The sequence below is a fragment of the Gymnoscopelus braueri genome, assembly GCF_963280865.1.
Source record: "Gymnoscopelus braueri genome assembly, chromosome: 17".
In the NCBI taxonomy this organism is placed as follows: domain Eukaryota; kingdom Metazoa; phylum Chordata; class Actinopteri; order Myctophiformes; family Myctophidae; genus Gymnoscopelus; species Gymnoscopelus braueri.
Window position 1 is genome coordinate 16,047,617 of NC_137617.1, and position 13,696 is coordinate 16,061,312.

Genomic DNA, 13,696 nt, shown 5'->3' on the forward strand with positions numbered 1-13,696 from the left:
ACTAATACAACACAATATATATACAGTACATTTTGTTTCACTGGTCCATGGTGTAAACACACACTATTTCCTCTCTAATAATGCACTGTAATACAACAAAAATATTTGTTCCACTGCGTATGGCATACCACAATAGTATTATGGTACCATATAAGCATTATGGTACCATATATTATGCTACCTATAATATTACACGCAGGGAAATTTATTATTGATGAAATGATAAATGTTGTATTTCCCATTCTTAGTTGTTGATTTTCTGAGTGAAAGCAGTGAATATGAGAATTGTGTGTGTGTGGTGACCGGAAGACTCGCCCCAAAACACACTCACCCCCATTTCTTCCACAGACCACTCGCTCCCAGCGGTTCTTGTATTCTTGTATTTGTTTTACTGAGATTAAGGTTAGGGTTAGGCATAGTTTACTGAGGTTAAGATTAGGAATAAGGTTAGATTTAGGCATAGTTTTACTGAGGTTACGTTTAGGAATAAGGTTTAGGCATAGTTTTACTGAGGTTACGTTTAGGAATACCTGGTGGCGACTGTTCTGAGGTCGCCGGATTTGACTCGGGCGAGCGTGTTTTGGGCAGAGCGTTCTTGTGTGTGTGTGTGTGTGTGTGTGTGTGTGTGTGTGTTTTTTTCCTTGTCCCATCTGTCCATTTTAGATTAAAAGGGATGGTAAGAGGATCACCAATAATTACTACTTGTATAAACAGAATTATGCTTTTACTTTGAATGCAAAATATATCAACTTCCTGTCGTTCAGTGTACAGCTGAGGGTGGGTTGACGCAGCTTAACGCTCCTGCAACAACACGACGTGGTGACGTTGCAATCCTTCTAAAACCCACGTCATTTCCGTTGGCCCATGATGACAGTTGTCATGTGTTTTGTGTTTTCGTTGTGGAGAAGAGACGAGTTCTCTGCTTCGTTCGGACCATCATCAGCTTCACATGAAACTGAAATCTAGGCTACAACGTTTCCAACGGAGTGCAAGAAATGCTGATACTGTTGCCGATGTGAAGTTAACGACAGTAGCTCGCTGTTTTCACAGAGATAAAAGCTAGCTAACGCCAGCTTAGCTTAGAGATGTAGATTGTTGTTTATGGGACAATCAATTTAACATCCCAAAGAAGGAAGTAAACATTCTGAAAATTGTGTACAATCGCATGAACGAAACCTCAGTCAGCTGCGAAGTCGCCAATATTAGTCAGATAATCTCGTGATGAAAAAGAGAAGTCATACGTGCCTGATCGCTACGACGATGGCCACGGTGTTCCTGGTCATGATGGTTCTGTACGGAACCATCAACTCTCAGCAGCCGTTTGAAGGGTCCAGCATGAGCTTCAGGCGGGACTACCAGCTCCTTGGAAGACCCCTGTACAAGCTGGACATCTCCTGGCCCAAATACCCCGAGCTGTTCGGCGGCGATGCGTTCGGAGTGGCCGTGGACCAGTATGCTGGCGTGGTGTACGTGGCCCAGAGAGGTGACTGATAATTATCTTCAATGTTTTATAGCAGTGGTTCTCAACCTTTTCAGGCCGTGACCCCCCCTGGGGGTCCCGACCCACAGGTGGAGAACCACTGTTTTATAGTATACTTCATCCTGTGTATGCTTTTATATTTGAAACCCCCAGTCTTGTATGCTACACCAATCTGCCAGACCTAATTTCCTCAATTTGGAAAACATGCCACTCTGTCCATGTTGTAGTTTACAATAATGTATTGTGCACCAACTGAGCTAATATGTTACGGTTACAGCATCATCGATATGTCCTGAAAAAATAGTGAAAACTGTGGATTGATTTGTTTGCTTGAAGTTTGACTAGTGTCAGATTCAAGTCATATTTCTACTTACTTTGAAAAACTAATTTGATGTGAAAATCAAGAAAAACGTGGAATATTATATTATATTTTGATAAATGTTCCGCTTCATCTTTTAGGTGAGAATGTGCCCAAGGTGCTGGTATTCTCCACCGATGGAGATTTCCTGATGGCCTGGAACACAAGCACATTGGAGATGCCTCACGGCATATTCTTGGCAGATGCTGCCTCATCCAGTCCCACAGTGTGGATCACAGACGTGGGGAATGGACCATATGGACACTGCATCAAACAGTACTCGCCATCTGGGACTCTCTTGCAGGTTTGTGATGGCTTTATCTTGGATTACGTGTTCATTATTTGAAACCCCAGTTTGTCACTGCAAGAAAAGAAAGGTTGTTTAAGCTTCAATGTGATGGAGCCTATGAAATTAAAGTCCCACGTTTTTGTATTTTCTAGAAAAAACAACTGATATATCGGGCCATTATTTCCTTTTTTTTTTTTGTTTTTTTTTTTGGTATTGACAATTATACAGCCGGGGGGTCAGGGGTCTCTATTTTGGGCTGTGACGCGTTGTGAGCTTGTAGATCAGATCATTCTAGATAATTTTTTAACATTTTGGAGAATAATTCCACAAATTAGAACAGAGTTCAACTGTTGGTGTGACTGAATATGTCCACATGCTGTCCACTCCAGGTGCTGGGTACACCGGGGAAGGCTGGGTCCGGGCTGAACCCACTGCAGTTTGACCAGCCTGCTGAGATCTTTGTCCACAGCTCTGGAGAGATGTATATCGTTGATGGTGACGGAGGGATGAATAACCGCCTCATCAAGCTGTCAAGGGACCAGGAAGTGCTGTGGATGCATGGTGAGAAAGGCCAGGGCCTGGCACAGTTCTACATCCCACACAGTGTCACCGTAGACAACTGTCAGAGGGTGTGGGTGGCCGACAGAGGGAACAAGAGGATCCAGGTGTTCAACTCTGTCACCGGGGACTGGCTAGGGACATGGGGGAGCTGCTTCACCGAGGATGCACCATACTCTGTCCGACTAACACCGGACAAGAAGTACTTTGTCGTCGTTCAGCTGAACACCAATCAGATCACTCTGCTGGATGCACCTCCGGTGGGCGTGATTGGTCAGTGCCAGGTGGTGAGCGTGATCCAATTGGCTGATGATGTAAAACCCCACCTGGTGGATTTGGATGTGAAGACAGGGGCTCTGTATGTGGCGGAGATCGGAGCCCAGCAAGCCCAGAAGTTTACTCCCTTCAGTCTGGGTGGGAGTTTCCTGTAGAAAGTAAAGCTGCAGAATTAATTGAGAAAGTATTGACATCGCATTATATTCCACACTGCAAGAGGTTTTGTTTTACTAAATTATTTTGGAAGAGAAAGGATTTTAGTTAGCTTCCTAAGCAAGGTGTTCTTGTTCTTTTACAGGTGATTACACTTGGAGTTAGGAAACGTGATTGTTTTCAAAGATCTGATCTAAGACCAATATAACATTATTACTTTAGCCTTTTGCCTCTACTCTGCCTTTTGGCCTCTTTTTGCAAACTGGAATTTGTCCATTGCATATTTCAATTTGAATAATATACTTATAACCTCTAGCAGTTCTAGAAAGAGGTTAGAGCAACAAAATGTGCCACACTGCATGTTGTAGCTTAAGGTATAATTTACACCAGCTGTGCTAAAATCTGTTACCGCATAATCCATTATGTACTTAATGAAAAATATGTTCTGTCCCAAAAAAAAGAACATTTGAGGATTGATAATTTAATGCTTATAGCTTAATCAGTGTTAAATATCAAGTTTCTCAACTCTTAAATGCAGTTTAGCTTTATTTGCTGCTTTTGGTACATGTTCTCTTAGTAGTAGTGCTTTAAATTTGGGTAAGTGGAGTAAACAGTGTCTCAAAAAATGTCATTATCATTACTCAATTAGCATTCTAGTTTGCTGTGCCCTGCCTGGCTGGAGTGTCATTGCCACCGACCACAGTCAGAGAGGGAAAGTAAATCTTAGTGTTTCTCTGTTAATTTAAGTGTAAGCGTGAGGACTTGCGTATTGTAGTTTAATACTAGTAGTTGGTTTAGTGTAAGACTGGGGCATTTTCATCCAACACATCAATGACTCCTGTGAGTCCTGTCCTAATTCAGGAGGTTATCAGTTTGTCTCCACTGTCCATTTCTCTACTATGCTTGTCCCTTCACATACAGCAGCTTTATTTAGCCTACAGTGAATTGTAGTATAAGTGTAGTAAAATACCCTTTTTTGTGTTGATTTTCTGTTTTCTATGAAACTGAATTGTTTAACTCTTTATAAGAGTATTTATTTTTTCATATTTGCAAAGCTTTAACATTAAATCAGTATATATGCTAGCAGAGACATTTCTCCACTAAATTGTACTTGAAGTTTAACAGTCTAATAAAACGATATCCGTATTATATAGTATGAGCACTGTTGTAGCACAAACTGAGCATTTTGTAGCTTATTGATCTATATTATTATATATATTCATGTCATGTGGTAACCGACCAGAAACAGACCCATGATCCATAGCTTAAGAAAAGTGTTCTATATTATTCAGAAAATAAACAGTGGTCTTGTAAACCAGCTACTACAGAATACAGCTTGTAAATATGATTCACTTGCATGGTCATAACTTTAACCAGTTGTGACAAATCGGCCTGCTTAAAATGCCATAATATGATTAAATGCCAAACGTATGTAATAAATGAAATATATTTTACAAATGTTTTATAACCAATGTGATGATGATGATTATTATATCATCTGATCGGTCATGGCAAGACTGGATCTGGATTCTGTCAAGTACATTTTATTTAAATATAGCACCAAATCACAACAAAATCCATGACACATCAGGAGAGAGAGAAGCCAATAGTGTCTCCATTTTGGCTACTAATTTTTGTTTCATCATTTGATCTTGGTAAAATGTTTGTCCCGACCTGACAATATATTTTCTGTTTTAGAGTTAAAAGAGATGGGGAGACCCATGCTACTGAATACTATAGCAATGATTACTATGGGAATATTGGTGTTAAAAACTTATTTTAACACAAGAAATATCACAGCAGTTTTAATTTACATATTAAATGCTGTTTCATTGCGTAAAGTAGAGAAATATTTAGCATTTTTCTACCATGTAGATTGCTAACAGTGCACCTAACAGTACAGCTTGAGCTAGCACCAATCAGAGCAGATGGTACTGTAGATTAGAACGACCTGAGGTCAAACTATACTTATTCTAACTCTCCACTCTCCAAACAACGAATACCAAAATGTTGGGAGAGTGGCCTCCATCATCCATATGTATAACAGTACCTTTATGACCGTGAAACCTGCTTCAACTAGATGTTTGGATAAGTATTTTATGTATCTGGTTTCCATGTCCTTTATGTGCCTGTAACTTGTATGATTTTGAAGTTGTAAGATGTGATGCATATTGAATATAATTTCCATATATGGAACATTATATTTAATTCAGTTTTTATCATTTCTCTCTTGGCTGGACACCCCAGGATGGATGGTATTTAAAATAAAACCACTCAATAATTGACCTTTGACCTGTTGTACCGGCTTTGAACAGCTGTAGATGGAACATCATAGGATATTTTGTAGACTGAGGTAGAAAAGTGATGTTTTTAATAATTGTACGTGATTCAGATTATTTGTTGCATACTGTTAACAATTTGAATTCCCATTTAGCTATTGCTTTGAAATACACATGCTGCTGTACATATAATTTCAGGTGATAAGAACAATGTAACTGGTCCCTCATATCATTTAAAAATGATATGAGCTTTTAAAAATAAATAATTGATTGTTATATGAAGTTGGCAGCACACCTAAGTTTGGAGAAGTAGCCTTGTTGACTGGGACATTTGTTTGGAGAAAATAGGAGGTAGTGCATAACGCTCTTCCTCATTTCAGGTTTTGTCAAGGCTTCTTGAAGCAAGTGTCTTACTCATGTGACCACATTTAGACAGCAATAGAATTTATGCTGGCCATTGACCTAAATGTCTGTTCCTGTGGTTATTGAGTGTATAGTGCTGTATATTGTGGTTACATGTCGCCTTTCCGGCGGTTACTAACCCTATACCTAACCCTAACCCTAACCGCACGCGGAAGCCACGTAGTCGGAGTAGTGGGATGTCGAAATTATGAGCGCAAACCGTATATTGTATCTGAAAAAAGAGTAGTTTACAGTATGTTCAGCAAATCCTCCCACTGTAACAGCATGCAAAGTATTAAATGCCACCACAGTATATGGGAAGATGGGAGTGAGCCTCTCTGTGATAGATCTTTTCTCATTACACCACTAGATGGTGCTCAAGTCATTCCCACTGATTTGCTATGGTTAGGCATAGGCATTAAACAAACCCTCAGCTCAAATGATGATAATGATGTCTACTCAGACCCACCATACTGCTTCCATTCCTTAGAAACACTGAAAAACAAATCTAGTGTCTAATAATCAAAATAAAATCCACTACCTGCCTCAACCAGTTGGTGCACTTACCATATGCTCTTCGTGAGTTGCGAGGACCTGGATTTGAATCCGACTCCGGGTGTCTTGTCTGTGTCTCTCCTTTCTATCCCTGCCCTCAGTTTCCTGTCAGTCTACACTCTCCCATATCTAATAAATACAAAAAATACTCGCCCCTCAATACTAAATAGCCACATACTGTATTTCACATGAACCAAAATCAATATTTGACATTGTATGTATTTAATTTATGTCCTATCAGGAGGGACTAATGAGTTCAAAAGGAGGGTGAACTTTAGGGTTGTGGCTTAAAACATGAACCAAACTAAACTCATGCCTTGGATTGCTTTAAATGTTCAGCACAATGTTTTTGTATTTTGTGGCAATGATTTTATGTAATGTTTTTGTTTGCTATTTATTTATATATTTTTCTTTTTTTATTTACTATGAGAGCACTGTGATTTGCATTCATTGTATGTAAAATGTGTAAATAAAATTCAATTCATTTAACCAGCTAGGTCTTAAATAGCTAATGTTTTAGATATCTCATTTAATTGTTTTAATTTACATCTATGTATTAACTTACAAAAAGTTACAAAAACGGAGGGTATGCTTAATTTGCCAGAATATTTTAGGTCAACAACACTCCACACTCTCTCAGATTTCATACAGGAGTGTGGCGGGGAGCCACTCCATGTTCTGGGAACCATGACAACATACCACACTAGTAGTGCTCATACTGTATGTGTGAGGACCCCTTTCACTTCAGCGGCATTCCGTTCACCAGGCCGTGTGCGTTTGCAAGGCCTTATGGTCCATAACTGTCTCCTCACTGATATGCATGGCTGAGAAGCCATGCATGTGGTACTCAGTGGGTGTTCCTGCAAACAACAGCAAACATGAATTGAGTCATAACTCATTGAATAAATGAGAGTGGGACCAGTGGTGGAACAAGTACTCAAATTCTTTACTTAAGTAAAAGTACCAATACTGTAATATATAAATACTCTGTTACAAGTAAAAGTCCAGAATTCAAAATTTGCTTGAGTAAAAGTACAAATGTATTGGCATCAAAATGTACTTAAAGTACCAAAAGGAAAAGTACTAAAATATTTGAAAATAGCAGATCTACAAGCTCACAACGCGTTGCGATGCGACGCATTGTGAGCTTGTAGATTGGCTATTTTCAAATAGCCCATGTATAAAATAGGGCTAAAGTGGTTAATGTATGTTTCATAATATCATAATTTATATCTGAAAAGTAACTAGTAACTAAAGTTTTCAAATTATTGTAGTGGAGTAAAAGTACAATATTTGCCTCTGAGATGTAGTGGAGTAGAAGTAAAAGTATTGGAATTTGGAAATATTGAAGTAAAGTACAAATACCTAAACATTTTACTTAAGTACAGTACTTAAGTAAATGTTCTTAGTTACTTTCCACCACTGAGTGGGACACAGAGAGCGAGGCAGACAGGGGTCAGATGAGAGAAAGACGGGGAAAGGAAAAAGTAGGAGGTAGAGTACGAGAAAGGATCTCTAGACTATAGAGAGAGAAATATCATCCTCTCACTGTTACAGTAGGACACACAGCTGGTTTGAGCGGTGCATTACGGCGCTGTAGTGGTCCTCGCGCCGGGCTCTGAAGACTCTCTGCTCTCCCCTCTCCACATAGACAAATGGTGAAAACCCATGCAAACTACAGAACCCCGTTTGATGAGTGGTCGGCTGCTCACTCGTTTCGCTCAGAAGAGTATAGTTATGGATAATAATGTGCTTGAAGGATCACGGGTTCGAATCCCACTCGCACGACCTTCGTCCATCACATCCGTGTCTCGTATCTTAACCTGATACTCTCTCTCTCTGCTGTATCAGATAAAGGAATGATTTGGGGCTTTTATTGCCATTGATTACAAGCCAACGTGTGTAGTACTATTTCAGAGAGGGCCACAGAGGAAAGATTTGGTGCAGACAAAAGACGACATTATTCTATGTCTATAGACTCATCTCCTCCCACACAGATCTCTCTTCCTATTGCCCGCCACCTTAGGGTACTGATGACCTGACGCTACACTCCCCAGCTGTCCAGGATGTGTGTGCTTCCACACTGTCAGTCCCGTGGACTCTGTATTATACGGAGGAATGTGTGTGTAGGAGTCTGCCTATTCTATATGGCGGGATTGTAACACCGACACACCGTTTGTCTTTATCCCTCTGTCCTTCTCTCTCCTTACCTTCCTCTCTCTGTTGCACGCACAGAAATACACACATTCTGGTTTAGTGTGCCGGGTGGCACTCGGCACACTAAACCAGAATGTGTGTATTTCTGCTTATATATATATATATATATATATGAGCCCTACATACAAACATAAACATGCACACACACACACACACACACACACACACACACACACACACACACACACACACACACACACACACACACACACACACACCATATCCTACTTCTTTAGTTAGTGATGTGCTCAGTGTATTTCTCAAATTATGTCTTTCTTTTATTTCACTGGGGAATCCTTTTTCCTGGGGTTTCCCTGTCACTGTATTTTGTGAGTGAGTGTATTTGTGTGACGCCCTTTTGTCTGCTTTTAATAATCTTTCTCTGTGTGTATTTTTGTCCTGTACATGTGGCCAGGCGCCACTGGGCCCTATTTTGCCACTCTACACACACACACACACACACACACACACACACACACACACACACACACACACACACACACACACACACACACACCCTTTGTTCGCCATTAAGTCTCCTTCTTTTCTGCCCTCCTCTAAGCTTTCTGCCTAGCTGGCTGTTTCCCCTGACAAACTCCAGCTGTAGGGTGAGACAGAGGGACAGAAGGACACAGGGACAGAGGCAGGGATCCTTGGCTGCGTAGGCTGGGCTTTAGTGGTCCTCTGTATGGGGAAAGCCCACGCAAGACTCCCACGCCAGTGGAACCACCTTGGACACACAACTAAAGAGGGCATACCACAGTCAATTAAGATGGACAGAATAGGAGAGCCTTCCTAGTGTGTCACGGTCATTTCGTGACGTATTGTATCGATCTCTCTTGGGCACAAATGAGGTGATGGCTGTCCAATTATTTTAACTACTGAAGCCCCTATATACTTTGTCGTACAGCAAATGGCAGAAATAGACGATTTAAAACGTTACATATTTTTTTTATTTCTTGTATTTATGTATTTTTTTTGTAGGGGAAGTTTGACCAGGATTAATGTGGTTAAATTATCTTAGAGTTTTTTTTAATGTAGATAGTGCACTAAACGTAATTTTATATAGGCAGTAAAATGGAGGGTTGCGTTTGATACATCATACGGATAATCAGCTTTTTGCCTTTCATGCGCTGGAGCAAAGCTCTTTACCATTGTCAATAGTAGATGATGAAATCACAACTCTTATGCACAGGTATTCTGCACAGCTTCCTGGGGCCCGCAAACAATAACAGAAGAGTTCAGAGTGTAGTTTTGATTGTGTCTTCTTGAGCAATCGCCTGATGAAGATACATAGGAGACTCTCTAGTCTCTTCAGAGGAAACATGTTTTTCTATGGCTGCCTGCTTATGTTTTCCTGCTGCCAAATACCACTTAAAACCCACTCTGTCCCCCAGGGGTCTGTACTTGATCCCCTACCGTTTTCCCTCTACACCCTATCTACACCCCATCTATCTTTGCAGAAAATAGCCAATCTGCAAGTACAAGCCCACTGTAGATATGCTTTTTTCGTGAATGTTTGTCAGCTAGGGTTCATGCGGTCAAAAGTGCTTTTACGAAAGGGAAGGCAGGTTCTACCAACTCACTTTCTATGGCGGACACACACACACACACACACACACACACACACACACACACACACACACACACACACACACACACACACACACACACACACACACACACACTTCTCTGTAAAGAGGAGTGAAAGATGAATAAAAGCCAAGATAGAAATGGGGAGCCAGCATGGGCCCTTTGATGACAGTGTATGTAACAATAGAGGCCCCTGAGGCAGCTAATGGCCTTAACAAATATGTCTTTCTCACTCTCACACATCATGTTAAAACTGTTAGGGTCCGGACATGATGGGATGAGGTGTCAGATGTTCCTCCTACTCAAAAAAGAAAAGAAAAGAAAAACCTTTGAGTTTTGTGAATTCACAAGCAGCAGTACTCAGCAAAAATACTGGGAGTTTAAAAAGTGACCCAAATGGACCCATAAGGATCCAAAATGGACCCTATACATTTCTACACTCATAGTTAAACTAACACTGTGGATTTTACAGTGTATTGTATTGTGTTTGGGTAAGCACAGCCTACATTTTGGGGCATTTGTGGACTGGAAATGGAAACTTAAGCCCTATATTTCAAAAATAGTGAAAATGGCCGATCTAATACAAGCTCACAACCGTGAAAATATTTGAAATGATTTGCCTTTAATGACCTAAAATACACAAAATAGGGTTGAATGATGATGTGGTTAACAGTATTGATTGATAACATAAGTATACACAATGTGTCATGTGGTGTCCACTGTGTTGTGTAATAATAATGAATAATGCTTTCTGTGCTGGGCTTGCACACAGGCACTTTCATTGGGACCACAGATGGTACTCTGTCTTGTACAGTACGTTGCATTTTACTTGACGTGCAGTCACAAAAAACAGGTCAGACTTCCACATACTGTAGCTCTCCAGCAAGGGGGAAAGCACATGACATTTGAAATTTCCCTTTTGTTTGTATTGAGCCGTGAGGACCGGAAATTATATAGAGCCTATAACATAAAATTTGAGTGAATTAATGAGGCCAGCCTTTGATGTCGTTCATCTATGACGTATCTATGATGTATGATGACTGCAATTTTGGACAAGGTTTCGCCATCTTCTTTGCCCCTTTGACTGACACTATAAAAGTAAACACTTAAACCCTCTAATCTTAGTAAAACGACCTGAGTAGGCTCTGTACTTGGTGTTACACCAAATCTCTTTGCCGAAAATAGCCTTATAGACTATTTTCGGCGAATGTTCCTCCCAGAGGAGAGGATGGTGGAGCTCAAGTGGTTGAAAATAAAATGTAATATAAAACACACACGCACACGCATGCAGATAAAGACACAGACAGATGACCAGCCTCCTGCAAAGCTATTTTTTATATTTTATTGTTTAAATGCAGCCTGTGCGGCATTGCATACTCCACAGAGAAGTCACATATGGCTCTTTTGTGAAAATGAGCTCTGTTCTTGTATTGATGGAGGCGCAAGGTGCGTTTGATGATGTTAACAGGCGTCGGCGGACAGTTACTAATGAGGCTCTGAACTTGGAGGTTGAAAGGTGACCAAACTTAACTAACTTTTTGGAACGACTGTGACCTTTGCCTAACCCAAGACCCAACGTTAAGGCCCACAAGTCCCCCCCGCAAACCTCTGCTAACCTCAATGTCAACGCCCTGAGCCGCCCCTACCCAATGTCAGCATAACCATCAGTCAACACCATGACACGGCAGTTTTTCTTCTTTTCTTATTTGGTGAAGCTGGGCTGTTATAGAACGATTTGTCATGGCTGATAGAATGACAAATCAAATTGGCAACGCTCATTGTGCTGTTAAATGATTGAAAGAAATCCATTTAATGTTATGAAGGTATCTGACTGTATGCTAATGTTTTTTGCAAATGATATTTATGAAAAAGATTGAGAAAGAGAGAGAGAGAGAGACAATGGTGAGAGGGAAGAATAATGACAAATTATTGTCAGTCACATAATGAGTGGAGAGAGAGGGAGATGGAGTGAGAGAGACATGTTTACCATATCCAAGGCATTATTGCATCCATAACTCCACATTGTCTGGTATAAGATGATGAGAATTGATGCATTGAAATATGAATAATAAGATAAGTCTTCAAATACAACTATGACTCATAAGATGTTCTTGATGGAAACAGATGGACAGGGTTATTCTAGTGTAAGTATGCCTTCTGTTTGATACAGTTAGCACACAATCTGCAATAGGTTAGATTTTGAACAAGTATCAAAGCCAGATCCACTTATTCATCCATTATTATTATTATTATTATTATTATTATTATTGAGTGCACATTCAGTATTTTTGAACATCAGAAAGTCCCTTCCATTGCTAGAAACGGATAGAAACAATACTGCAGCTGGACGTATTACAGAAGCTTATCTTAACTCATTGAGTGCCAGATTTTTTTACGTTTTTTTTATTCGTTTTTGTTCTTTTACATACTCATAGGTAGTACAATTGAGTGGCAGAATTGCCAGAATTATTTCTATATTATGTTGTCCCAGTGCCAGAGTTTTTTTCAAAGTAAAAAAAAAGTGCTTAGGAAGCGAGATACAGCCTTTTTCAGTTATACGTTAAACAAGGAGTGGATGGAGCTGCAAATCTTCAGATAATGATATCTTGGGTTCTGAACATGTTCTTTTTTTTTTTTTACTTTTTTTTCAAAAACACGTCAAACACGTCATTGGCACGTTGCGCCATAGCGGTAAAAACACGTGAAACAAGTTTAACATAGGATTTGTCACAATTTCGTATTAAATTAAATCATGATTAACTTCAAGGATCCTGTTCACACCATCCTATCTTGCCTCAGGTTGGTAAATCCTACCCTGACCGAAATCGATGACAGACTTCCATGACTTTTATCTAGCGAACACTTCTTTCATTTGGCCCACACATGTCGGTTGGCTGATTAAATAAATAAATAACGCAGACCTCAAACTATTTATTTTACTCAAACATAGAATGAGGGGGTCGGGGTGGTACAGGGGTCAAGTTCCTACCCATCACCATGGATACTTGGGTTTGATCTCCATGGTGTCTCCGGCTTGGCCCCGGCGGCCAACGAATATAATTGGCCGCGCTGAGGGTTATCTCTGTCGCTGCACTAGCAATTCCTTTGGTTGGTCCTGTTCAGCAGGAAGTGGGACTGGGAGGGATAACATGTTCCTTCGTGGATTAAACCTTCCCAGTGAAACTCCTCACTGTCAGGTGTAAAGAAGCAGCTTGCAACTTGCAAAATGTGTCTCGAAGAAGACTTGTGGTTGGTTTGACCCTCCCCAGACCAACAAATAGTATAGGGGCTGGCAGTGACAGGAACTACACAAACATCGAGGGAATTGGTGACAACAACATTTTTTTTAGAAATTTATAAAATAACTGAACAATTCACCAAAAATAATTATGAAACCGAAACAAATCTAGAGATGAATTAGGATTGTTGGTGTTGTCGGCAAGAAATTCCAGTTGTATCACAAACAGGGGTGGTTGCTTGAAGGAGTGTTCACTGGTGATCCATTGCTAACATTAGACATGGCAGTGCAATGCTGT

At 40.2% G+C, this 13,696-nt stretch overlaps 1 protein-coding gene across 1 annotated transcript; it reads left to right on the forward strand.

Moving 5' to 3' along the window:
• The first annotated feature begins 874 nt into the window (after positions 1 to 874).
• Positions 875 to 5,662, forward strand: LOC308104566 (NHL repeat-containing protein 3-like). Its single transcript, XM_080455011.1, has 3 exons — positions 875 to 1,483; positions 1,940 to 2,142; positions 2,517 to 5,662. The coding sequence occupies exons 1-3, from the start codon at positions 1,222 to 1,224 to the stop codon at positions 3,114 to 3,116; spliced, it is 1,065 nt and encodes a 354-aa protein (XP_080311137.1). The 5' UTR covers positions 875 to 1,221; the 3' UTR covers positions 3,117 to 5,662.
• Positions 5,663 to 13,696: the final 8,034 nt, after the last annotated feature.

What these genes read in the sequence shown, in the direction of transcription:
- LOC308104566 (XM_080455011.1), top strand. Translation starts at nt 1,222, where the DNA reads ATGAAAAAGAGAAGTCATACGTGCCTGATCGCTACGACGATGGCCACG. An exon ending in GGTGTACGTGGCCCAGAGAG is followed by an intron (nt 1,484 to 1,939) that starts GTGACTGATAAT and finishes TTCATCTTTTAG; the next exon opens with GTGAGAATGTGCCCAAGGTG. An exon ending in CATCTGGGACTCTCTTGCAG is followed by an intron (nt 2,143 to 2,516) that starts GTTTGTGATGGC and finishes TGTCCACTCCAG; the next exon opens with GTGCTGGGTACACCGGGGAA.